The sequence below is a fragment of the Sarcophilus harrisii genome, chromosome 3 (assembly GCF_902635505.1).
Source record: "Sarcophilus harrisii chromosome 3, mSarHar1.11, whole genome shotgun sequence".
In the NCBI taxonomy this organism is placed as follows: Eukaryota; Metazoa; Chordata; class Mammalia; order Dasyuromorphia; family Dasyuridae; genus Sarcophilus; species Sarcophilus harrisii.
In genome coordinates, this window is record NC_045428.1 from 562127399 (window position 1) to 562153811 (window position 26413).

The 26413-nt window shown below is 42.2% G+C and overlaps 1 protein-coding gene across 4 annotated transcripts in view; it reads left to right on the forward strand.

Moving 5' to 3' along the window:
• The window catches only part of ECE1 (endothelin converting enzyme 1), a 173768-nt gene that overhangs the window by 78052 nt on the left and 69303 nt on the right, over positions 1–26413 (forward strand). For 2 of the 4 annotated variants that reach the window (XM_031962676.1, XM_031962680.1), the window contains exon 2: positions 8153–8239. In XM_031962676.1, coding sequence (XP_031818536.1) covers positions 8153–8239 — 87 coding nt within the window. Of the gene's footprint in view, positions 1–6225; positions 6344–7856; positions 7984–8152; positions 8240–26413 lie in introns of those variants that run through there. The other 2 variants (XM_031962678.1, XM_031962677.1) reach the window with 2 other exon arrangements.

Below are 26413 nucleotides of genomic sequence, written 5' to 3' on the forward strand. Positions count from 1 at the left end.
GAGTCAGAAAGGGCATGGGCAGGCACTCCATCCAACACATCCTAGAATAGGAATCCCTTTCCAATACCTGACCAGGGATCTCCCAGCCTCGGCTTGAAGACCTCCATTGAGAGAGACCTCCTCCCTTTCGATTTTTGGATGGTGCCATGGCCATGGAAGTTTTTCCTGACATTAAGCATAAATGGGCATCTTTGAAACTTCCTTCCATTGTGCCATTTCTGCCAACTGGGGCAAGGCTAATCCTTCCTTCCTACTACAACCCTTCAGACACCTCTAAGATGGATGTTGCAGCCTCCCTTAGTCTTCTCTGCTCTAGGTTGAACATACCTACTTCTTTCCAGCCATTCTCATAGGTTCTGATCTCAGAGGCCTTCATCTTCTGTCCTTCTGGATGTCCCCCAGCTTATGACTGCCCTTCCAAACTGTGCCATCTGGAACCAAATGCCAGGGACACACTAACCAAGTCAGAGTGATATTCTTCCCCTCCCTAGTCCTAGACGCATACCTTTATCTCTGTGTTTTATTCATTCATTTCTCGGTTTAATTAGTTAATAACTCCACTTCTACCTCCTAATAACCTTGGCCTAATTGAGCCCTCCTTCATACAAAAGGAAGCAGCGAATCCAAACAGACCGACAGTGACTGAAGCTTTTAACAGATGCAATGTCCTGAGTTCAAAGTCTACCACCTTTACCATAAAGAGGGAAATCTGTGTTTCCTCAATAGTGCCGTGGAACTAAGTCTGATCATCTGAATTCTGATCTCTTTGGGGGCTGTTTTCACCTACAGTCTGCTGGTAATTGACTATATCTCTCAATGGAGCCCAAGAGCATAATGACTTTTTCAGATATCTTATAAGCAAGCATTGCTGAGCCATATTGGGCTTGGGTCCACTAAGATCCTCTGATCTCCTTTCAATGAAGTCAACCTCTATTGTTTTTAACACCCCAGAAGATTTTTTAAAAAGATTATCTGTTTTATGTCTTCCTCCCTCCCCCAATAAATTCCTTTAGGGATAACTACAAAGATATTTGGAGATAGGGAGGGACTGGTACCGAGGGTACAAAATAGCTAGATTCTTCAGTGACATTTGGGGGCCATTAGAAGCACACCCTGTTATTATGAATAACAACATTTTAAACTATTTAAGAGCTCTTTTCACCCTTGGCCTTTGATGTTGGGGATTTCTTTCAGCACCCTTGTTTCAACACTGGCTGTTTCCATGGATGGGCACTGCCTTCTGCACACATGGTCTGGATTTAATCAGGGTTTTCTGGGTAACTGAGGGCCAAAATAGTTAGCAGGGGGAGGGAGCTATTTTTGCTGTGATTTTCCTCGGTCTCTTTTGAGGCTTTTTTTTTTTTCTTTTGAGCACCTAACTCAAATTCAAGGCAGATTTCTCCCTTAGGCATCCAGCCCACTTCACTTCAGAGACAAAGGGAGGAGGGGAAGAGAAGGGGAGAGAGCATAATGTTCTGTCCCTAGGCAGCTGGAGCCCTGAGCTTTGTCCTGGCTTTGACACTTCTTAACCATGTGACCTTGGACTGGTCACTCACTCAGTCATTCCTGCATCAAATGGTTATCTCCTGCTTTTGCTGAGGGTGGGGGTGGGGTGGGGAAGGGAGGCAAAATTTGGATAATACCCAGGCCCGTGACCTTGGTCCTTCCAGCCTGGCAGAGGGATAGGACACAGACAGTTCACTGAGATTCTTGTTAAGACCCATAGGAGAGAGACAAAACTAAATACAGATGAGGGTTGTGATAGAATAGTATACCTGCCTTGAAAATGCAGAACTTCTTGAAGAAGAGGACTTCTTGGAGGAAGGGTTATTGGAGTATAACTTTGAAGGATGAGTAGAAATTCATGGTACAAAGCACCGGGGCAATGGGATATATCGGGAGTAGACTTGGGTTTTACTTGTGTAAAGTATTAGAAGGGAAAATAGAAAGATATAGAAGGACCCAACTGTAGAGATTCCTTAAAGGAGAATTGTCACTCCCCTGCTCAAGGAGTTGCTGTGGCTCCCTATCATCTCCTGGATCAAGTCAAGTCCAAAAGCCAATATTAAGCACTTATTGTGTGCAAGCACTGTGTTGGAGATACAAAGAAAGGAAAGGAGAAAACAGTTCCTATCCTTACAATCTAAGGGGAAAGGGGAGAATGAAACAATAGACAACCTGAAAAAAAAACACATACAAAAAAGATAAATATTGAATAAATTGGAGATAATTTCTAAGGGAAGACACTAACGTTAAGGAGGATTGAATGGGAAAAACTTGTTGCAAAAGATGGGATTTGGGCCAAGATTTGAAGGAAATCAGGAGGCAGAGGTCAAATTTAAACAATTCTGTTTGGCTTTGAAAAGTCTTCCTTCAGAGAATATCTTTCATTTTTGCTGTGTAGCTGTCTAAATATGTCTAGCTATGGATATCTTTATGGACATAATTATTTCTATGTCTTCTCCCCCATTAGAGTATAGGTCCTTTGAGGGCAGGGACTGCCTTTGTTCATCTTCGTATTTCTAGCACTTAGCAGAGTGCCTGGCACACAGTAGGTGCTTAATAAATGCTGACTGACTGAAATTAACCCAGGATATAAGAGGAAGGTTTTTGAGCAGAAAAGAGGCATGAGGAAAATTATCAACAAAGAGAATTTGAAACCAGGTTCTTTAAATCCAAACCTGGTGTTCTTTCCAATGAACTATTCAGGTATCTCTAAGTCTCTGCTGCTAAGCTGAGAAATCCTAGAGAGAGTAAAGAGCCCCAGGAAGGAGGCAGTTGGCCAGAATGGCCTCCATTGTTAGTTATTTCTCTGGCCTTGGCGGGACTCCTTATTTGGTTCTCAATTGCTGGATCCATTAAGAGAAGGGATTAGGTTTAGATTTTTTTTTTTAATATTTCTAATAACCCTTCTGTCACTAACACTTTTTTAAAATTATAAACAACCATCAGCAAGAACAAATAAATATAAATGTGCAAAATATGAAATAAGATCATAATAAGCCCACATGTTGCCATGTGCATTTTTAATGAGGTGGAAACAACTTATCAGCAAATTTGCACGTGGCAGGGATGCACTTGGTCTCTGGTCCTGAGGCAAACAGAACTTAAGCAACTTATCCAGGCTATACTGACAATGTCTGAAGCAGAATCTGAATTCAGGTTTTCCCAACTCTTGGTCCAGTTCTCTATCCACTATAGCTGCCCTATAACAAAGATTTTTTTTTTAAGAAAGAAAAGTAACCAAGTGGGATGACATAAGCAGTATATCACATGCTCCCCCATTCCCTACCCCCAGTCATTTTAAAGAAGGGAAGAAGGTGTATTTATTTTCTCAGGGCTTCTCTAGACTCAAATTTCTTGAGAATCATAGTTTCTACTTGAAAACATTTTGATTGGTAACTTTGTTTTTATATCACTTCCATTTCTAAATATGTCCTTCCCCAACCCAGAGAACCATCCCTTATATCAAAGAATAAAAAAAGAAAGAGGAAAGCATATTCAGCAAAATGAATGGACATATTAGCCCAGTATGACCTTATATACAGTGTTATACACCCATATTCCCCCACTTTTGCAAAAGAGAGACATTCTGATGTTTCTTTTGGGACCAAACTTGACATCATAATTATAGACCAAAAGCACAGGATTTCAAACCTGGAAGGGACTTCAGAGAACTTAGGAGCTCAGAGGAGGATACTGGAAAGATGTTCTACAAGAGGATAGTTTGACCTCATTATTGTACCTTTCAGGACCTAGTTCAGATGCCTCTTCTTCTTCTCTACTTTGGTTAGATGTGGCAACATTTTTCCTGGTACAGATCAGCCTCTCCAAGACTTCTTATTGTTTCCATAAATTCTTTTTGTTGTTGTTGTTATTTTTTCCAGTTACAGGTAAAAAACATTTTTTTTGGTTATATATGTACATTTTTAAAAATATTTTTCCTTATGAATCATGTTGAGAGAGAAAAATCAGAACAAAAGGGAAAAACCATGAGAAATAAAAAATAGTGAACATAGCATGTGTTTCCATAAATTCCTGAAAGACAGCCTACAAGCTCTTCCCCACCCCCACCTGTTCTCTTAAAGCACTGCATAATTTCTTTCCATGAACACTGTGGTTCTGCCAAATTGGCCTCCCTTCACTTTCTCATATGCTGGACTCCATCTCCTACCTCTGCGCCTTTGTTTTAGCTGTTCTAAGTGCCAAGAATGCACTCCTTCCACATCAACACACACACACATACATATATACAGGTGCACTTGATATAAGGTGATTTGGCGAGGGGAAAGAGAATGGGAATATATACACACATACAGCATATATGTTGTCATCTCCAATTAGAATGTAAGCTCTTTAAGAACAGGAATTGTTTTTGCTTTAGGAATTGTTTTTGCTTTTGTTCCCCATTTCTGTTTAGTGGATTTTTTTCCATTTCATCAATTCTATTTTTTAAGTTATTGTTTTCCTTTTCCATTTCACCAAATTTATTTTTTAAGGAGTTGTTTTCTTCAATTTCTATGCTTTCTTTTCCAAATTGTTGACTTCCCCCCCAAAAAACTTTCATAATTCTCCTGCATAGTTCTCATTTCTTTTTCTCATTCTTCTCCTTTCTCTTTTTTAAGATCCTTTTTGAGCTCTTTCAAAAGAGCTTTTTGACCTGGAGAAAGCAGTTCACCTCCTCCTTTGAGACTTCACATTGTAGGCATTTTACCATTGCTGTTTTCTTCTGGGTTTGTGTTCTGATCTTCTCTGTCACCATAGTGTAATTTTCTATGGTCAGTGCTCTTTTTGCTTTTTTGCTCATTTTGAGTTGAATTCTACTCCTATATATATATATATATATATATATATATATATATATGTTATTAATATATAATTTTATATATATATATATATATATATATATAATTTTTTTTTTTGCAGGGAGATGGGACTTCTGACTGATTTAATGTTGCACTGGGGCCGGCTGTTCCCTGGGATGGCCTAGCCTTGTCCCACCTGTGATACTGACTTGAGGACTCACAATTTGCCTTCTGTGATAGTGTTGGAGGTCTCACAGATGGCTGCTGAGCTACTGGCCTTCAGAACCAGGACAGAGTAGCCATTGCTACTGTACTGTAGCTGAGAGTCTCCTAGCTAGATTACCTGCACTGAGCCTGTACTGGGCTATATTCTCCCCTGCCCAATTCAGACAAAACTTTTCTGAAGTCCTTTCAAGTATCTTAAACTGAAAAATTATTACACTATTTGTGGGTACTCACTCCAAAATTCATTGAGAGACTTGATCTAGCATTGATTCTGAGGAAAGCTGGGAAGCTCAATGTTTTGGCTTCTCTCTGCCATTTTGGCTCCACCCCTGACCCCCATCTCTGTATCTTTGTACTGAGTGTCCCCCTATACTCTTCCTCCTTAAATTTCCCTGGCATCCTTCAGTGCTCAGCCTAAATCCTACATTCTGATGAAGGCCCTTCTTATGCCCATCCTGAGCCCCACCCTATCCCTTCTGTCTTCTCCTTTGAGATTATATTCCATTAACTTTCTAGATATATCTTTTATGTGCCCCTCTATGTCATTTCCCTCAGATTGGGAATTCTTTGAGGGTAAGGATAGTTTTGTCTTCTTGTTCTCTTTTTCTCCCTTTCCCACCTTTCTTTTTCTTTCCCTCCTTCCTCTCTGTCTCTATCTGTCTCTTTCTCTATTTTGTTCTCTCTGTCTCTGCCTAAATCTTGCTTTCTCTCTTTCTTTGTCTGTCTCTGACTTTTTCTCTGTCTCTTTCTGTGTGTCTCTATCTGTCCCTGTTTCTCTGCCTCTCTCTGTCTCTGTATCTCTATCTGGGCTCTCTCTTCCGCTCCCCCTTCTCTCTGTTTCTGTTTCTGAATCACTGTGTGTATCTTTCTATCTCTGTTTCCATCTGTCAGTCTCTTCTTCCTCCTCCCTCTTCCTTTTTCTTCTTCTTTCTCTTTCTCTCTCTCCCCCCATCTTTTTCTCTCTGTCTCATTCTCTCTCTCTCCTTCCTTCCCTGTCTGTCTCTGTGTGTCTCTATCTCTCTGTCTGTCTGTCTGCCTGCCTCCTTCTCTCTGTCAGTGTCTCTGTGTCTGTGTCTTTGTGTGTCTCTCTCTCCTTACCCCTCCCCCAGGGGTTCCCACTATGGTAGTTTCTGTTTCCTGATGACTCTAGCTACAGCCCTAGCTCTGTTCCCTAGCCCTAGTTTCAGTTGGACTGACCCTCTCTGCAGTTGGACAGACTCTTTGTGCTGGTTTAAGTAGGGCTACAAAGCTAAACAAGTTGTGGTCTCTACCTCTGGACTTCTATACTCCTGGGAGGGCCTGAATCTCCACTGGTAAGTGTGACACAAGGTAGGCAGGCAGGGAGGGAGTATAGGGACAGAAGAAAGCTATCCCTAGAATCATAGGGGCACCTGAGCTCAGCATTGATGGGCATAGATGAGGGGAGGCAGGAGGGAGAATCTGGTTTGCCCTGAGACATAGAGTTCTTGAAAAGGAATATAGAGAAATAATGTTGTAAAGAGGTAGGCTGGAGCTAGATTATGGAGGCACATAAGATCATAGATTTCAAGCTGGAAGCGGCCTTTGAGATTCTCTTTGGAAAACTAGGGGTTCGATGAAGAGTCCTGAATTCCAGGTTGCTGGTATTTTCTTCCTTAGAAACATTAGGGTGCTATTGAAAATGATTGGGTTTTTTTTGGGGGGGGAGGAAGCAAATGATAAGTGGATTCCTTGGAGGCAAGTGGAATCCATTTGGGGGCCCCGACCCCAAAGGGCCAGCCAGGGGCTGGGGCTGGGCCGGGCCACAAGAGTTTAAGGTTTGGGCCCCTACTCCTGCCATCCCCTAGAAGCCATGGGAGTGCTGAGGGATTCAGTTACGCATTTGTTGTTTCAGATGTCATCCTACAAGCGGGCCACACTGGATGAGGCAGTAATTGTTTGACTTTGGTCTTTGAATCCCCACAGTGCTCATCCAGCACACAGTAGGCACTTAAAAGTTTCTTGACTGATGCTGTGGCCAGATGTGTGTTTTAGGAGATACTTTCAGCTGTTGTGTGGCAGATGGATTGGAGAGGGGGAGAGAAGAGAATAAGTGACATTGGGATGGCTTTGTGATGACCCTTCTTTTATCCAAGAACTGAAGGGAGGAGAGAGGAGAAAGGGAGAAAGACAAGGGAGAAAGAATGAGGGAAAGGAGATAAAGAGGAAGGAAAGAAAGGAAGCAAGAGGGGGAGGGGAAAGAGGGAGGAAAAAACAGAAGAAAGGAGAAAGAGGAGGAGGGAGGGATGGAAAGTGGGAGGGAAAGAAAAAGAGGGGGGAAGAGGGAGGGAGAGAACGGGAAAGAAAACAAGGAAGAAACAGAAAGAGAAGGGCAAAAAGGGAGGGAGGAAGTGATGGAAAGTGGGAGGAAAAGAAGAAGAGGGTGAAAGAGGAGGGAGAGGGAGAGATGAGAGAAGGAAGGAGGGAAAGGGAGGGAGACACCTACTTCTTAACTTTTCTGGGACAGTCCGCTAGTCCAAATGCCCACCCGGCCTCCTCTGCGCCGCAAAAAAAGAAAGCTGCAGATTGTGGCCACCTGGGAGAGAGGGAGCCCCACAGGCTGGCTCAGGTTTGCCTCCTCCCGACCTGCCCGGTCCCGTGCGGTTCCGGAGGCCAGCCGCTCTGGGGCCCTGTCCAGGCTTCTGGCACTGGCGGGAGCGGAGCGGGGCAGAGCCCGGCGTGCCAGGGCCGCGTCGCTGGGCTCTCTCCCCGTGGGGGTGGGGTCTCCGCTGGGGAGGGGGTGGGTGGGCAGCGGGGCCCGCCCCCTTCCTGCCCCTGCCCCACCCCCGCCCTCTCTGGCTGCCCGGCCCCGTGCCCTGCCCTTCCCGGCCCCAGCAGGGCGGGCGGCCTGAGCCCAAGCAGCGACATGCGGAGCCCCTGCCCCGTTGCCAGCCCGGTGGCCGCTGCGCTCGCTGCTGCGCTTTCTGTGCTGGGGGTGAGTGAGCCCCGCGCCGCCGCCGCCGCCGCCGCCGCGACCCCAAAGGGCCAGCCAGGGGCTGGGGCTGGGCCGGGCCATGCGAGTCTGAGGTTCGGGCCCCTACTCCCGCCGCCCCCGAGAAGCCATGGAAGTGCTGAGGGATTCGGTTATGCATTTGTTGTTTCAGATGTCGTCCTACAAGCGGGCCACGCTGGATGAGGAAGACTTGGTGGACTCCCTCGGGGAGGGCGAGGTGTACCCCAATGGCGTTCAGGTAGGCGGCAGCGCCGGCCCCTGGGGCCCTCCCAGCTTCACGGGCCCGTCCCACACTCCCCCAGCCCCACGGACTGATCAGTGGCTCACAGGAGCACGGATTTAGAGCTGGAGGCAACTCTGTCTACAACCGAGGAAACCGAGGCCCGGGAAGTTGTGCCCCACGGGAGTATGGACCAGCTACATGTAAAAAGAGACTCTGAACATTAACCGCTGCACCCCGTTTGCCCCGTCCCCTACACGGATCAGCTTTCCCAGAGCCACCCCACCCCCCTCCTTTACCCCTCTCCTAATATGCAGACTCCCTCCCAGACCCTTCCCCCCACGCCACAACACATACGGCAGAGCATAGGAAACTTCGGTTTCCTCCCTCTCTTCCCCCTGCTCCATATGCCCTAAAACAGGGCTTCTTAAATTTTTCCCACTCATGACCCCTTTTAATCCAAGACATTTCCACGTGACCTCAGGTAGAGAGGTATGTTAAATAGGTATACAAATCAAACATTTACTGACAATAAATTCATGATCCCCACATTCGATTACACGACCCCATATGGGTCAGGACCCTCAGTTTAAGAAGCGAGGTCCTAAAGAAAATTCTGAGGACCAGATTTGTATAGTCTGTGACCTCCTGTCCTCTCTCCTAGGAAAGGCCCCAGCCTATCTAGTTCCCTTTGCCTTTGAACTCCCCCACCTCTCCCCTATCTGCTTTAAAAATGTCTCAAGAACTAGACTGTGTTTAGGATGAGGGGGCCAGCTACCTCCCTGTCTCTTTATGTCATTAGAGAATTCAGGGATCTGCAATGAAGTTGGGACAGGACCCTCATCATGCTGTCTCTTCTGTGTCATTGTGGGTCTCCCAACCTCTCTCCTCCCCCTTATTTTACACACTCCCTGATAATTCTTTTATTATTATTATTATTATAACTTTTTATTGACAGAACCCATGCCTGGGTAATTTTTTACAACATTATCCCCTTGCACTGACTTCTGTTCTGATTTTTCCCCTCCCTCCCTCCACCCCCTCCCCCAGAGGGCAAGCAGTCCTATACATGTTAAATATGTCACAGTATATCCTAGATACAATATATGTGTGCAGAACCAAACAGTTCTCTTGTTGCACAGGAAGAATTTGATTCAGATCCCTGATAATTGTTATTTTGATTGCTTGGAGAGTGGGCTCAGGAGCAGCCTTGGTATTTAGGGTGGAATAGAGCTAGGGAGCCCCTCTTTCAGATACTTGGCACAATACCTGGCACAATACCTGGCACAGAGGACATGCTTAATGAACCCTTGTTATTTATGAGAGACCTGGGTCCTTCCCCTTTTATATCTCCCCATCTCCTCCTACTTCCTTCTACTTTATCCTTTCCAGAGAGCATTCAGGGACCAGTCTTAGTGTCTATAGTGAGGTAGGCTCACTGACCTCCCCACGTATTTTTCTGAGGATTTGTGCCATAGTTTGTTTTTCCTGCTTCCTCTGCCCTCTTTCCCCAAGGATTCACGGACCAGCCTTGGGGTCCAGTGGGCCATGGTCAGGCCACCCTTCCCCCCACAAGTCAGACCGATGCCAGCCTGGGTCCTCCGAGAATGAATCTGTGTGCCAGCTAGGACAGCTTGCAGGAAGTTTCTGTCCCTTGGCTCTTGGGGACAGAATTCCTCCTCAGGGCAAAAGTGTCCCTTAGAAATGAAGTCGTTTTTCTCTTTGCTGCTTCTGACTAGCTACATCAAGAGCCAGCTTTGAACAGAATATCTCTGAAGTCCCATAGAATTGACTCTGGGGGACTGTTTTGTCTCAGGAAACATACAGTTATTGACAGAACTAGAGTGAGCCCTAGGGATTGACCCCCACATTTTACACATCAGGAAACTGAGGCCCATGGGGGAGGGAGGGAATAATCTGCTTCAAGGGCTCAGAGCTGAGGCCTCCTGACTTCCTATCTAGGGCTCTTTCAGCCTCATCATCACTGTGGAGAAGGCCCAGCCTCTTCCCCCCATTCATTCCATCCTGAAAAGCGGGTCCCCCCAGGGGCCTGTATTTCCTGTGTTGAATGGGGAAAGCCCTTCATGTATAAAGCCTGAAGTGCTGTGGGAAACAGAGCAATGGATTTTGATCCAGGTGATCTGTTGACATTCCCTAAGCTCTTGTATGACAGACACAGCACTAAGCCTGGGGGATGCTTGGATGGGCCTCTCCTGACTTCTGGGAACCTTGTGGGCTCCCATTTATTGTCTCATATGCAAAGTGGGGATAATGAGACCTTGGGACATTAAATGTGAGAGCCTAAAGGACCTTTGAGTTTAACCGATCCAGTCCCTTCTTTTTACAGATAAGGAAACTGAGGCTGGATGGGGAAACAGCTTCCAAAGGCAAAACAGTTAATAAAGGTAGAAAAGAGGAGGGCAGATTAAGAAGGGCTTTGGACAGTGGAGCAGGTAATAGGAAGTTCCTGGAGCTTTTTGTGGGGAGCAGCTCACATTTATATAGTGCTGTAAGGTTTGCAGAGCTTATGGGAGCTTCCCAACAACCACACAATGTAGGTCCTATTGTAGTATTATACCAGTTTTATTGATAGAAGACTGAGGCTCAGAAAAATCTAAGTGAACTCTGTTAGGCACACACAGCCCTTTCTGTCTACAGGGTGACTATAGACAGTGCCAGACTTTAAGGCCGAGAAATGAGTTTCATTCTTCAGCCCCTGACCCCACTGACCCCAGAATCTAAGATTTAGAGCTGAAAAAAAATCTTAAGATCTTCTAGGCCAATTTCTTCATTTTACAGAGTTGGAAACTAAAGTACAAAAGTTAAAGTGACTTGCCTGGATCCAGAACCAGGGTGAGTTGACGTAGGAAAGATATGTCCTGATCCTTGAAGGGGACATTATGTATTCTTTGGTTCCCTCTTTGAATCTCAGGTTCTATATCTGTAAAATTAAGATAAGGATACTTGATTTTCTATCCTAGTGAGGAAATTATTTTGTTGGGGTTTTTTCTCAATAGTATTTTTTTTTCAAATACGTGTAAGTTAGTTTTCCACATTCATTGTAAGGTTTTTGTTTCAAATTTTTCTTTCTCCTTCTTTTACTTCTCCCCTCCCCAAGACAACATGCAATCTGATATAAATTAAATATGTACTATCCTTTTAAACATATTGAAGAAATTATTTCGTAAACAGAATCCCAGAATCTGGGTTGGCCTCAGATGTCATATCTTTAATTTTGAAATATTTTCATTAATCTCTCATTTATTTACATTTCTTTTATTTCCAAAAATATCCTTGCTCTCTCTCCTAATCAGTCCGTCTTTTGTAACAAAAAAGGAAAAGAAAAAGGAGGAAAACAGTCCAGCAAAATTAATCACCTCATCCACTGAGTTGGCAAATGTATTTGAGGTATCACACTCTTAGGCCCTAACCTCTGTGGTGAGGGGAGGAAGCTTCATTTTCCCCAATTCTTTTTGAGACCTAAGCATGGACATTATAATTACATAGAATTCCGGGGGTTTTGTTACTTTTCATTTACATTATAGTTATTGGGTATATTATTTTCCCTACCTCCTAATTTTGAAGATGAGGTTCAGAGAGAGAGATTACCCACTATGACCCAAAGTGCTAGAAGTCAAGTTTTAACCAAGATCTCCTGACTTCATGTACAGAGCTCTTTCCAGTACACCATGAAGCCCCATAAAGACCCGTAAAAAATCTCTATTGTTCTGAACAACTCACCAGACTGGTAAAGTGGGAAGCAAAGTTGGCTTCTTGACTTTAAGGAACTCTGAGAGAATGAATGTGTTGTAGTGGAAGAGTATCGAATTTGGAGTCAGAGAGTCTAGGTTGTAATCCTGACTTTGGATGAAGTGTTTGTGTGACCTATCATGTTTGGATCTCAGCTTTGTCCTCTGTAAATTGTAGGAGCCTCTTCCAGCTCTATCTCTGACCAATCCATGAGCAATCAACAATAAACTTCTAGTAAGAGTCTACAATGTGCTAGCACTATGCAAGGCTTGGGAATGGGAAGACCAAAGTGAGTGCATCCCTGCCCTCATGGAGCTTAGATTCTTCATATGATCATATGAAAGGGTTGCAATATAGGCCCTTATTGGGTACTAAGTGTGATTGTTTGCACCCACTTCCTCCTTGCCTTGAAGCATTCCCCCACCCCAGACCACCTAGAGACACACTTTATACACCAGAAATAGCAAAATCTAGTAAAGGGGTCTCTCCTTCGGCAATTACCTGGCTAAGTAACTTCAGTATGAAAGTCTAGCTTTCCAACAGAGAACCTGACAAACTGGAGCCCTTCAGCTCCAATGGAAGTTTTCTTATTCAGCTTTAAAATATGACTTTAAAAGTTTGGATAGAAAAGCATCCCACTGATATTCCACAGAGAAAAGTGGGAAAATGACTGTTGCCAAATCTAATGTATTACTGGGGTGTTTTTTTGCTCTAACTGCTTTTTAAATTTATTTTTAATAATAATAGCTTTTTATTTTTCAAAATACATGCAAAGATAATTTTTAACATTCACTCTTGCAAAATCTTTGTTTTCCATAGTCTTCTCCTTCCCTCCCCACCTCCCCCTTCTTCTAGACAGCAAGTAATCCAATATAAATTAAACATGTGCAATTCTTTTAAACATATTTCCACATTTATTATGTTGCACAAGAAAAATCAGATCAAAAGGGGAAAAAATCAGAAAGAAAACAAAAAGAAAGCAAACAACAATAAAAAAGTGAAAAAACTATGTTATGACCACATTCAATCCCCATAATTCTCTCTCTGAATGCAGATGACTCTCTTCATCACAAATCTATTGGAATTAACCTGAATCACTTCATTTCTAAAATATTATTGTTGAGTCATTTTGGTCATGTCCAACTCTTTATAACCCAATTTCAAGTTTTCTTGGCAAAGATGCTAGAGTGGTTTGCCATTTCCTCATCCAAATGATTTGACAGATGAGGAAACTGAGGCAAAGGATTAAGTAACTTGCCCAGGGTCACACAGCTAGTAAATGTCTGAGACCAAATTTGAACTCAGGATTCCGGGTCTATGCACTATGGCATTCCCTAGCTGCCCTAAGATATGTTAGACTCTTATTACTCTGTCAATAAAAAGTTATTATAATAAAAAAATAAAGATATTTGAATTAAAAAAAAAAAGACTCTTATTACTTGAGTTCCAATAGATTTGTCAATAGCCAGACATGTTTATAAAATAGCCCAGAGGAGCAGAGGCAGGTTGGTATAATGTAAAGAGCAATGATCAGAAGCCCTGAGTTCAGGTTCTACTTCTTCTATTTATTAACCATGTGACCTAAATCAAGTCACAGAAGCTCGCTTTCCTCATCTATAAAACGAAGCAGCAGTGTAGAATGGTGGCTAAAAACCAGGCCAGAAGTCTGGATGTCTTGCTTCTAATTCTGTCCCTAGCCAGGACATTTAACATCTCAACATATTAGAAACTTCTCTAAAATAGTTACCAAGGAGTTGGGATGTGGGGATTTCCTTCCACCTATGGGATATTTCTCTTTTTAACTAATAAAGATATTTTAATAATATTATTTACTTAATTAATTATATTTACTTAATTAATAATATTATACTGGAAATATTATACTGGAAATATTAGTGGAGAGAATTTTGACCTCAGGATTTTTCAATGCCAGTGTAATCATAGGTCCAGACTCAAAAGAAAATACTTTAATCACCTACCTCATGGGATTGGTGTGAGAATCAAATGAGATGATAATGTGCTTATTAAAGCCCAGGGCTGATGTACATCTAAGGTCTTTTTGTCAGGTAAACTATGGAAGAATAGCAATGATTTCCATTTAAGTAATAACTCTATTTTCTATTTTCTATGGTACTTCAAAGTTTACAAAACACAGTTCTAGGCTTCTCATCTGTAAAAGTGTGAACAAGTTACCCTGGATGACACAGTCAATAAAGTACTGGATCTTGCATCAAGAAGACCTGAATTCAAATTCAGCCTCAGACTTTTATTGACATTGTCACCCTGGACAAATTTCTTAATTTCTTACAGCCTCAGTTTTCTCTTCTGCAAAATGGGAGCAATAATAGCCCTTGCCTCAAATGGTTGTTGAGAGGATCAAATGAGATATTTGTAAAGCACTTTGCAGACATAAAAAACTATGTAAATGCTAGTTTTTGTTATTAATTATCATTCCACCTCTTTGAAGAGCAGGAGAAGTCATCTGACCAAAGCCAGATGAACTAAACTGAATGAACTGAACAATTCCTTTTACAGATGCCAGACAAATAGATCTCTGCCCTTGCCTAGAAGACCTTTCTTTAAAGGAAACAGGACAAGGATGGAGGAATGGGAGGGGAAATGAGACATCATTTAGGGATGTGGGGATTTCCTTCCACCTATGGGATATTTCTCTTTTTAACTAATAAAGATATTTTAATAATATCTATGAGTTCATCAGCTCAGGGAACTTCTGGAAAAGAGCTTCCTCCGACAAAGCAGATCAGTGCTTTCTCTTTCTCTTCATTCAGCTTGTTTTCCTAGATAATTGCCCAGAGGACTGAGAGATTCATTGATTTGCCCAGGGTGGGTTTATGACTAGACTTGAACCTCGATTTTTTAAATTTAGTATTTTATTTTTTCTCAAGTTATATGTAAAAACAATTTTTGACATTCATTTAACTCTTTTTATCCTCAAAACATATGCACAGATTTTTCCATATTGACCCTTGCATAGCCTTGTGTTTCAGATTTTCCCCTCCTTCCACCCAGATGGCAAGCAATCTAATATATGTTATACATGTTAAATTATATAACATTCATTTTTAAAATCTTGAGTTCTACATTGTACACAATGTAACAAGATTATACAACGATCAATTCTGACGGATGTGGCTCTTTTCAACAGTGGGATGATTAAGGTCATTTCCAATGGTCTTGTGATGGTGAGCCATTTGCACCCAGATAGAGAACTATGGGGACTTAGTGTGGATCACAACATAGTATTTTCACCTTTTTGTTTTTGTTTACTTATTTTTTTTCCTTTCTCATTTTTTTCCTTTTTGATTTGATTTTTCTTGTGCAGCATGATAATTGTGTAAATATGTATAGAAGAATTGAATATGTTTAACCTATATTGGATTACTTACCATCGAAGGGAGAAGGTGGAAAGAAGGGAGAAAAAAATTAGGAACACAAGGTTTTTCAAGGGTGTATGTTGAAAATTATCTATGCATAGGTTTTGAAAATAAAAAGCTTTAATAAAATAATAATAATAAAAACCTTGAGTTCCAGATTCTCTCCCTTCCTTCTTTCCCACCTCCCCCAATAAAAATGCAAGTAATTCAATATGTTATACATGTATAGTCATGCAAAAGAAACATTTCCATACTAGTCATGTTATGAAAGAAAACATAGATAAAAAAATCCACAAGAAAAATAAAGTTAACAAAGTATGCTTCAATCTGTATTCAGACACTTTTTTTGAATCGTATTGCTGAGAATAGCTGTCATTCACAGCCAATCATCTTATAAGGTTGATATTACTTTATACAAGTATGTTTCACTTTGCATCAGTTCATGGAAGTCTTTTCAGGTTTTTCTGAATCTTCCAATATTGCTGTTATTTTATACAGAGTACATTTCACTTTGCATCAGCTCATGGAAATCTTTCCAGGTTTTTCTGAATCTTCCAATATTGCTGTAACTTCGTACAGAGTACATTTCACTTTGCCTCAGCTCATGGGAGTCTTTTCAGGTTTTTCTGAATCTTCCAATATTGGTGTAACTTCGTACAGAGTACATTTCACTTTGCCTCAGCTCATGGGAATCTTTTCAGGTTTTTCTGAATCTTCCAATATTGCTATTACTTTGTACAGAGTACATTTCACTTTGGATCAGTTCATGGAAATCTTTCCATGTTTTTCTGAATCTTCCAATATTGCTATTATTTTGTACAGAGTACATTTCACTTTGCATCAGCTCATGGAAGTCTTTCCAGTTTGAACCTGGATCTTCTTGACCCTAATCTTGGTCCTCCCTACCACAGACACAGCTATTATGTTGCTGTGGATAGAACACTGGAATCAGGAATTAAATTTGACTTAGCTGCTTACTAGTTATGTAACCCTAGGCAAATCACTTAACCTCTCTTCACCTCACTTTTCTTGTCTATAAATGGAGCTACTCATGGCATCTACCCCTTTGGGTTGTTAGGAGGATCAAATCTAAAGGCACTATATAAATGCTAGCTTATTATGATTACTCCAGGCTGCCTTGTGCTCTGTTTCATGATGGGAAAACTGAAGTCTAGTGTGGTAGAGACTATGTAATGTTCAGCATCAGGGCTGGAATTCCAGCCTGAGTCTTTTGGGAACTCCATCCAGCGTTTTTTCCATTGCTCTAGAGTCAGTTGTTATTTCAAAGGTTCATTGGAGCGCCTCTCGTTTTATCTAAGGTCTGTTAAAAAAAAAATAGCAAGCGGGGGAAAAACATTGAGAGAATTTACTTAATTCCCAAAGCAGGCCCTCAGAGGGCTGCTTTCCCCCAACAGTTCATGTTAATATGATTGCTGCCTTTTACTAACATAGAAGAGAGATTAGAATTGGTTTGCTTTACCCCAGAGGGTAGAAGTGGGTGGAAGATGGTAGGAGGTAGAATTTGGATCCATATAAGGAAATACTGCCTAACAATAAGAACTGTCCAAATGCAGAAGAGAATGGACTGCTTGGGAAGGTAGTGAGTTTCCCCGAATTGACGGTCACTAAAGGGCAGCAGGAAATACTTCTTAATAGTAACATATGTACTAGCAAGGAGTGCAATGGACTGCTTTGGGAGGTAGTGAGCTCTCTACACCGCCAGTCTTCAAAGAAGAGCAGTTGAACATAGGGAAGCCAGGGAAATGGCTTCTTCAGATATGTCATGGTCTAGATTTTGATATCTCCGATTCCAAAGGCTATGATTAAGCTCTTTTACAAAGTTTTCTAAAGCCCTCTTCTTCTGGAAGACCTATAAAGGGAGAGAGTTGCGTTTTTGACCCAATTTTAAGATGAAGAATATGGAAAGATTTGTGATTCCATCATCAGAGGATTTAACTGTGTCTCAAATAAGTCTCTGAGAGTTGAATGAGGAAATGAGGAACAGAGAGAGATTAAGTGATTCTATTAGTATCACATAGCTGCTGCTTAGTTTCAAAATTAGGATCTGAACCCTTGTCTTCTTGTCTCTGAGCTCTTAACTCTCTTAACTATGTCATGCTATGTGTAAAAATGTTTGTAGCAGCCCTTTTTGTAGTGGCAAGGAATTGGAAACTGAGTGGATGCCCATCAGTTGGGAAATGGTTGAATAAGTTATGGTCTTTGAATGCAATGGAATATTATTGTTCTATAAGAAATGATGAGCAGACTGATTTCAGAAAAGCCTGCAATACTTACGTGAACTGATGCTGAGTGAAATGAGTAGAATTATAACATCGTACAAAGCAACAGCAAGATTATATAATGATCAACTATGATCGACTTAACTCCTCTCAGCAATACCCTGATCCAAGACAGACTAAAAAGAGCTGGGAAAGGTCTTACAATACACCTCTGTATTCATCTCTGACCATTAAAGGAAGAAACAGAGAAGGATTCTTTTTGGACGCTGTATCCAGAGACTGACAGAATGAAAAATATGTTCTGAAGCTGGTGCCCTGAGTTTTAATGTAAGTGCTGCTATTAACAATTTACATGACCCTGGAAAGGTCACATCTCTCTGGGCCTTGGTTTTCTCACTGGAACAGAGGTTAATAAAGAATATACCTATATAGTTAGCAGCCCCAGATGGAGATATACAAATAAGTTTGGTTTCCTGCCACAGACTATCTTTCAGAGGAAGCATCCCCTGACCACCTGAGTGCTGCAAACCCCAATGTGTCTCTACCCTGAGAATGTAAAGATGTATTTCCTCCCTAAGTTTCTCTAAAGCATACAACCACTTATATATAGTCAGTGGTAGGAACTTATAATTTTGTAGCACTTTCAGGTTTACAATGGACTATCCCCACAATATCTGTGAGATGAATTGTACAGAGGTGTATTTAATGTAAGATCTTTCCCAGCTCTCACATCTTCTATTCTAAGGGCCCTCCCAGCTCTGACATCCTGGATTCTAAGGGCCCTCTCAGCTCTGACATCCTGGGTTCTAAGGGCCCTCCCACCTCTGACATCATAGGCTCTAAGGGCCCTCCCAGCTCTGACATTCTCTGTTCTAAAGACCCACTTAGCTCTGACATTTTGGTTCCTAAGAGTCCTCCCAGGTCTAACATTCTGTGTTCTAAGGGCCCTCCCAGCTCTGACATTTTCAGTTCTGAGACCCCTCCCCACTCTAACTTTCCATATTCTAAAATCCCTTTCAGTACAAGCATTTTGTGCTCCAAAGCCCATTCCATCTAGAAACTTGTCCAGCTACATCCTACCTAATTTCTAAGGACAGAGCATATTACCTCAGGAAACATGGTCACATTTCTTGACAAGGATATATAACTATAATTAGAAAGTACTTATTTTCTCTAGGCTATAGGTTCCACAAGGAAGCTTTGTACCTTCCCCAGGGGCTAGCCTAGTGTTCTGTACTTTGTGGGAACTAAATAAGTGTCAGGAAGTTAGCAGTCATTTATTAGTCACTTACTATGTGTCAGTCATTATATTGTAGCACTGAGGATACAAAGAAAGACCAAAAAAATGGTCTCTATCCTCAAGGAGGTCACATTCTAGTGGGGGAATCAGCATGTAAGGAACTTGGTCCATACAAGATATCTACAAAATTGATGGCAGATTATCTCAGAAAAGGAGTTATCAGTTTGGAAGCCTAGAAACAGCTTCCTCTAGATCGGGGTCCTCAAACTTTCTAAATAAGGGGCCAGTTCACTATCCCTCAGACTGTTGGAGGGCTGGACTATAGTAAAAACAAAAACTTTGTTTTGTAGGCTTTTAAATAAAGAAACTTCATAGCCCTGGGTGAGGGGGATAATCATCCTCAGCTACTGCATCTGGCCCGCGGGCTGTAGTTTGAGGACCCCTGGTCTAGATGATGGAACTTAGGCTGAATCTTGAAAAAAAAATTACTTCTTAGGCATCTTGTCTTAAGGAAACATAGAGCCAGAATGATGAGGCAGAGCTTTCCAGACACTGAGAAAAGCCAATCAAAGACATAGACATAGAGATAGAATTATGTATATGAGACATTCCAGGTAGACCAGTGTGACTGGATATTAGAGATTGCATAGAGGTCTAAGGTATAACTAAAAGAAAATTGAAAAGGTGGGAAGTCACTAGATTATGAAGAACATTCAGAGTAAACTGAGGACTTTCTAGTTGAACCCAAAGGTCACTGGAGTTCATTGAAGAGGACCTAAAGTATGCTTTAGGAAAAAGCACCTTAGCAGCTGATGGAAGATGGGTTGAGCAGTGGATTTAAAAAAAAAAAAAACTTAACTAGAATCTGAGCTAGATAAGAATTATGAAATTCTTTTTACAGATAAAGGAATTGAGTCACTGAAAAGTAAAATGACTTAGCAGAAGAGGTTAGTTCAGACCCAAGTCATCCCAACTTTCTTGACAATCTATTGACTGTTGAAACTCGGTCTTGGTATGGTATGGTATGTCTGAACCTGAGTCTGACCTCAGCATTCACAATGATGATGCTCAGCAAATTCCCACCTCTTCCCCAAAACTTGGTTTCCTCATCTCCAAGGATGATCATTCTTGGTTTAATTGCTTCCTGGATTGTAGGGAGGACAGTCCCTTGCACCTCTGCATGCTCAAGAAATAATTCTCTTCATGCTCTAGAAATAAATCCTTACGTACTCTGGAAACTAAATGGAGCCCCTGCTGTGGTTACTCCCTTGGGGTATCTTACCTGTTCCTCAGCTCCATCCACATGTCCCTACCTGCAAAACATGTTTATGCTCCAAGGCCAGCTTAGTCAAGCAGTCACTTCTGTAACTAAATATTTATCCTCTTATTAGTGCATTGTTCAGTGGTCTCTGAAAACCCTGGGAAACCAAAGCGTTGAGGACAGGTTCCCACCCAGGGCCAGGATGGAAATGAGTCTTGCCTAAAGGAGAGTCGGGGGTAGTTCTCATTCACCATCTCTGCTCCCTGGCATGGTGTGCTAGCACACCCTTTCCCAAAGTGGATTGGGCAGCCTGCCACCTATCTACCTACTAGATTCTGAACAGCCACATTTGCTGTGATCAAGACTCCGTTGTTTCTGAAGTCTCCTCAGAAGTTTGAACTCAGAGTACCTGGGAGCTAGAAGTGACCTCTGAATACTGGACAGCAGAGTTGGAGGGGCCTTAGATCACAGAGTATCAGAGTGGAAGGAGTGTCAGAATTACAAGGGACCTAAAAACACAGAATCAGAACTGGGAGAGGTCTTAGAACAGAATATCTGCTAGGAGGAGAACGAAAGAGCTTGCTGAAACCTTAGGACACAGAATGTCACAACTGGGACCTTAGAACATAGATTAGTAGAGTTAGAAGGGACCTCAGAACACAGAATATCAGAACTGAGAGAGGCTTTGAGCAGAATTTCAGAGCTGAAAGGACCCTTAGAATATAGACAATAAAAGTTTAGCAAAATCTTAGAACATGGACACTTAGGACTAAGAGAGACTTTAGAACATAGATTGTTACAGCTGGGAGGGACCTTAGAACAGAGAATATAAGAGCTTGACAAGACCTTAGAATACAGAATGTCAGAATTGAAAGGGACCTTAGAACATAAAATGTAAGAGCTTGGTGGGACCTTAGAACATAGAATGTCAGAACTAGAAGGAACCTTAAAATGTAGAATGTGAGAACTTGGTGAGACCTTAGAACATAGAATGTAAAAGCTTGGTGAGACCTTAGAACATAGAGTGTAAGATCTTGGTGAGACCTTAGAACATAAATGTCAGAACTGGGAGAGATCTTAGAACTTAGACTCTTAGGGTTAGGAAGGACCTTAGAACATAAAATGTAAGAGCTTGGTGGGACCTTAGAACATAGAATGTCAGAACTAAAAGGAACCTTAAAATGTAGAATGTGAGAACTTGTTGAGACCTTAGAACATAAAATGTCAGAACTGGGAGAGATCTTAGAACTTAGACTCTTAGGGTTAGGAAGGACCTTAGAACATACAATGCAAGAGCTTGGTGGAACCTTAGAACATAGAATGTCAGAAGTAGGAGGGACCAGAACATAAAATATAAGAGCTTGGCAAGATCTTAGAACATAGAATGTCAGAACTAGGAGGGAGCTTAAAATGTAGAATGTGAGAGCTTGGTGAGACTTAGAACATAGAGTGTAAGATCTTGGTGAGACCTTAGAACATAGAATGTCAGAACTGGGAGAGATCTTAGAAGTTAGACTCTTAGGGTTAGGAAGGACCTTAGAATCTAGACTGCTAGGACTGAGAGGGACCACCTTAGAACACAGTACACCAGAGCTAGAAGAGGCCTTTGAATGGCATACTTAGAAGGGATCTTAGAAAGAAAGAGCTGAGAGAAATCTCAGAGAACATCTCCTCCAATATCCTCAATTTGCAAAGGGGTAAATAGGGTCATAGATCACTCAGTCAATAAATGTTTGTTTAGCACCTGCTCTATGACAGGCACCCCGGGGATATAAGTACAAAGAATGAAACAATCCCTACTCACAAGGAAATTATATTCTAATATATATAATGAGGTATCTGCCCCAGATCACTCACTGAGTCATTGGAAGAGCCAAGACAACAACTGGAGTCTCCTGATTCCCAGGCCTGAGACCTCTCCATAATTCTGTTCTTTGTTGTTGTATCTCCCTCTCATGCATCTGAAACCGGTCTGTCCTAAAGCAATGGTGACTTAAAGGAACTGGGGGTAGGGGGACCTTGGTATGACCAAGCATGGCTAGCTAAAGCAGCCTCCTTTCTCCACCCTCAGGGTAAGAGCCTCCATCTCCATGTTAGCCCCATATTCATTTACTGTTGGGGACCAGCCCAGAAGCCAGCTGTCTCTCGCCAGGCCATGTGTGCCAGGAGATAGAGGGATGTTGCAGAGGTTAAAAATTCTATTTTCAAATCCCCTAAGCATCGCTTTTCCTGGAACTCAGAATTTTTAATTTAATTCTGACTTTTCTTAATTTAATTTCCCTGAGTATGCCATCTGTTCAGGTTTAAATTTATCCCAGCTCAGTTTAGACAGAGGAGCTCAAATCCCAGTTACTGCACCCCTAGTGGTAACACCATTGACTGAGCACTCAAGGTTGAAGAAAAATGAGATCACCTTGCTTTCAAAAGGCACTTAATAAGGACATTTTTTAACTTTTAAGAAACTCTATTTGTTGAATTTTAATTGAGTTTCTATAGCACTTGGAAGAGTACAAAGGGCTTTCCTCACAACTAGCTTTGAAGGGATATAGTTGCAAGTCTTATTTTCAGCATTTTACAGATGAAGAGACTGATGTTCAGAGAGGAAACTATGCTCAGGGTCACAGGGTGTCAGAGATGGGATTAGAATAGAGCCCTCCAAGGATAGAATTAGATCCTGCAGTTACAATGCTCTAGCTCCTTCACAAAACCTCCGAGAGCAGAGAAAAGGACCAGGTCTTCTCAGTTCTTTGATAGCAGATAGTCCCCAATGGAATTGAGCAATACCTACAGGGAGGTCACTGACCACAAGGTTAAGAAGTGGGGATGACTGGACGGAACATTAAAGACAATAATTGTTTACCTTTCCATGTCATTTGATAATTTATAAAGTGTTACCTTTTCCTATGAGAAAATAGGAGCACTATTATTACAGACCCATTTTATCAACATTGAAACTGAGACCCAGAGAAAGGAAATAGTCTTATAAGATAAGTAGTCCAAATCCTATGTCCAGTGCTTTTTCCAGTGTGCTCATGGGACAGTAGGGAAAGGGAAGGGAGAAAAATCAGAGAGTGAGCAAAGAGCAAATGATTGGGATTGGAAGAACCTCCCTAAGTCACTGCTCAGTCCCACTGGAGTGGTTTGCCATTTCCTTCTCCAGTTTATTTTACAAATGAGGAAACTGAGGCAAACAGGATAAAGTGACTTAGCCAGGGTCACACTGCTAGGAAGTGTCTGGGGCCACATTTGAACTCAGGAAAATGAATTTTTCTGACTCCAGGCTCAGTGCTCTGTCCAATGTGCCATCCAGCTGTCCCAATAGTAATAATGATCAGTGCTATTTAAATACTAGTCTAAACAAAGTTGCAAAGTTCTTGGTACTTGTCTTGACTTTAAAACAACCCTGTGAAGGCTATATGATCACTTCCCTTTTACAGAAAAGGAAACTGAGGCTCAAAGAACCTTGCAGTTCAAGACAATAAGCAAAAGAGATGGATTTCTGCCTCTAGCTCAGACCACTTTTGCTGCCTCTATAAAATGCACTGATGAGTTTCAATATAGAAGAACCCAGCACAGTGCCTGGCATACAGTAGGTGCTTAATAAATGTCTGTTAAATTGAAGAACTCATTGCTCCTGGAACAAAGGGACCAGACCTGTCGGAGATTTTGCAAACAAGTGTCTTTGCTTAGTTCTACTTCTTAAGGTTCTTGGGTTCTCTCCGTTCTTTTGGGGGTTTTAGTCCTAAGTTTCAGTTGACGGGAAACTAGTCAGTTCCTCGTGGCCGGAGGAAGGATTGTATGTGTATAACCTATATGAGATTGCTTGTAGTCTTGGGGAGAGAGGAGGGAATAGAGGAAGGGAAGAAATTTGGAACGTAAAATCTTACTAAAAAATAAAAAAGCAGGAGGAAGAGGAGAGGCAGTGAAGTGTAATGGGTAGGAAATGACAATAGATCCAAGTTCAAGTTCTAACACTTAATATTAGCTTTTTGATCCTTTTGTTAGAGATCTACCTCTTTGTGACTCCATTTGAGGTGTTCTTGGAAAAGATCCTGGAGGAGCTGGGCATTGCCTTCTCCAGCTCATTTTACAAATAAGGAAATTAAGGCAAACAGAGTGGTAAAGCTCCAGATTTGAACTCAGAATGTAAATCTTCCAGGAAACTATGGACTAGCACTTCCAGGCTGGGGCTCTGTGCTCTATGGGACCACCTAGCTGCCTCTGTGTGATCCAAGAAAAATCATTTCACTTCCTAGTTCCCTCCAAGCTACTCTCTAAGATGATAGGCCAGTCTAATCAAATTAATAAGAATTTATTAAGCACCTACTCTATACCAAGTACTGTGCTAAGCACCAGGGAGCAAAGAAAGGCAAAAAAAACAAAACAAAACAAAACAAAAAAAAAACCCTAACACTGAGGAGTCTAATGAGGGAGACGCCATACAAAGAACAATATACAAACAAGATATGAATTGAGAAAACTGGAAAGGATTAGCATTAAAGAGAGTTGGGAAAAATGGGATTTCAGCTGGGACTTACAGGAAGCCAGGAGGTAGAGATGAGGAGAGAAAGGATTTCAGGCTCAGAAACAGCCAGAAAAAAATGACCAGTTTGGGCATCTTTGGGAGAAGGCCAGTGTCTGGACAGCAGAAGATGGTGTAAAAAGACTGGTAAGGGAGGGGGGCAGGTCAAAGGATTAGGTTTTTCTCCCGGGGTAATGGAAGGAGTAGGGGGTACAACTCACAGTTGGTAGCTTAGTGGAGGGTGGACTGCAGGGGGCAGAGATCTGGGCGTGGGGGCCTCAGGGAGGCCAGTTCCATCCTTTCCTTGTGTTAGGTGGCATCTGCTGGCAGCCTGGGTCAGAGAATTCAGCAGACATTTACTGAGCACTTAACTGGGGAAGTCTATGCTAAGCACAAAGAGCTGCTGCTGGGTTTAAGTGAACTATGGTCCCTGTTTTTGAGGAGTTTCCATTCTAGTAGGTTTTGAAAGGAGATAAGGCCCAAGGGCAGGGAATCATGGTAAACATTCTAGATAAGAGCATTTGAAAGGCACAAGAAAAATTTGTAGATGAGGTCCCAGGGAAGAGTTAGCTCACTGAATTGGAAGACCTAGAAGAAGATCATAAGGAGACTTCATCTGTTTTGAATCTTGTCTCTCAGATGAGGACACTGAAGCCCAAGATCATGTTGATATTGAGGGGTAGAAGCTGTGGATTCAAATACCTCTGGCCCCAGTATTCTGCCCCCTATAAGAGATACTATTTGAGCTGTGATTCAGTAAAGAGGCTGAGGGCACGCATATGGAATAGAATGAGCGAAGGCAGGAAGGCTAGGAAGCGCAGGGCATTTGGGGGCACTGGGGGCTGACCTGTTTGGCATAATTCTAGAGTATGTGGAAGGGAGAAACAGGAGAGAAGGTGTGGATTGCTTCAGCTGTCCCAGAGAGGAAGGTGGACTTTCCTCAGTGGCAGTAGGGAGTGCTGAAGGTTGTTGAGCTAATGAGTTACCCTCTTGAAATGTATAAATGAAAAAGAATAGTCTGAGTGCGTGTGCAGGATAATTGGAAGAGGCTGAGGGTTACAGCACAATCACAGCTGATCAGGATGTGTCCGGGACAAACAGCTCTGTTTTATGTGGCTCATGGTCCTAACTGGTGGCTCTTAAGCCGTTCCTTATTTTTATAGCCTTCCTCCGGCCTCATATTGCTAATGCCACATGTTTCCCTCTGTCCCTGTGGCCTTATGACTTGGAGAGAAGCCCCAGCTTCCATCGCAGCCCCAAGAGGAAAGAGGCTAGACCAGTGGTTCTCAAAGTATGGTCTAGAGAATCCTGGGGATCTCTGAAACCCTTTTAGAGGGTCTACAAATTCAAAAATAGTTTTTATTTCCAATATGGTAAATGTCTATAAATATAATCCAGATAAACAAAAACGCTTTGGAGAGAGCCTCAATAATTTTTAATAGGATAAAGATACTGAAAACAAAAGTTTGAGAACCACTGGGCTAGACCTTGGGCCTTCATCCTCAGCCTGGCCCCCCACAGACCTGCAGAAGGGAGGCAGGCTACTGATCTGCAGGGAGTGGAGACTCATCCCCCACCTCCTCCACCATACACACTCCACTGCTGGGGCTGGCCCCTAGATTCACCTTGAACTTTTTTGGGACCAGATCTCCTAATTTTACAGTTGAGGAAGGAGACTTTAAATGAACATCCAAGATGATCCCAGTTTGCTTCCATCACATAGCTGGCTAGCTGGGACAGTCCCCAAGTCTCTCTGGGATGGAGCCCCGCAGATGCATGTGATG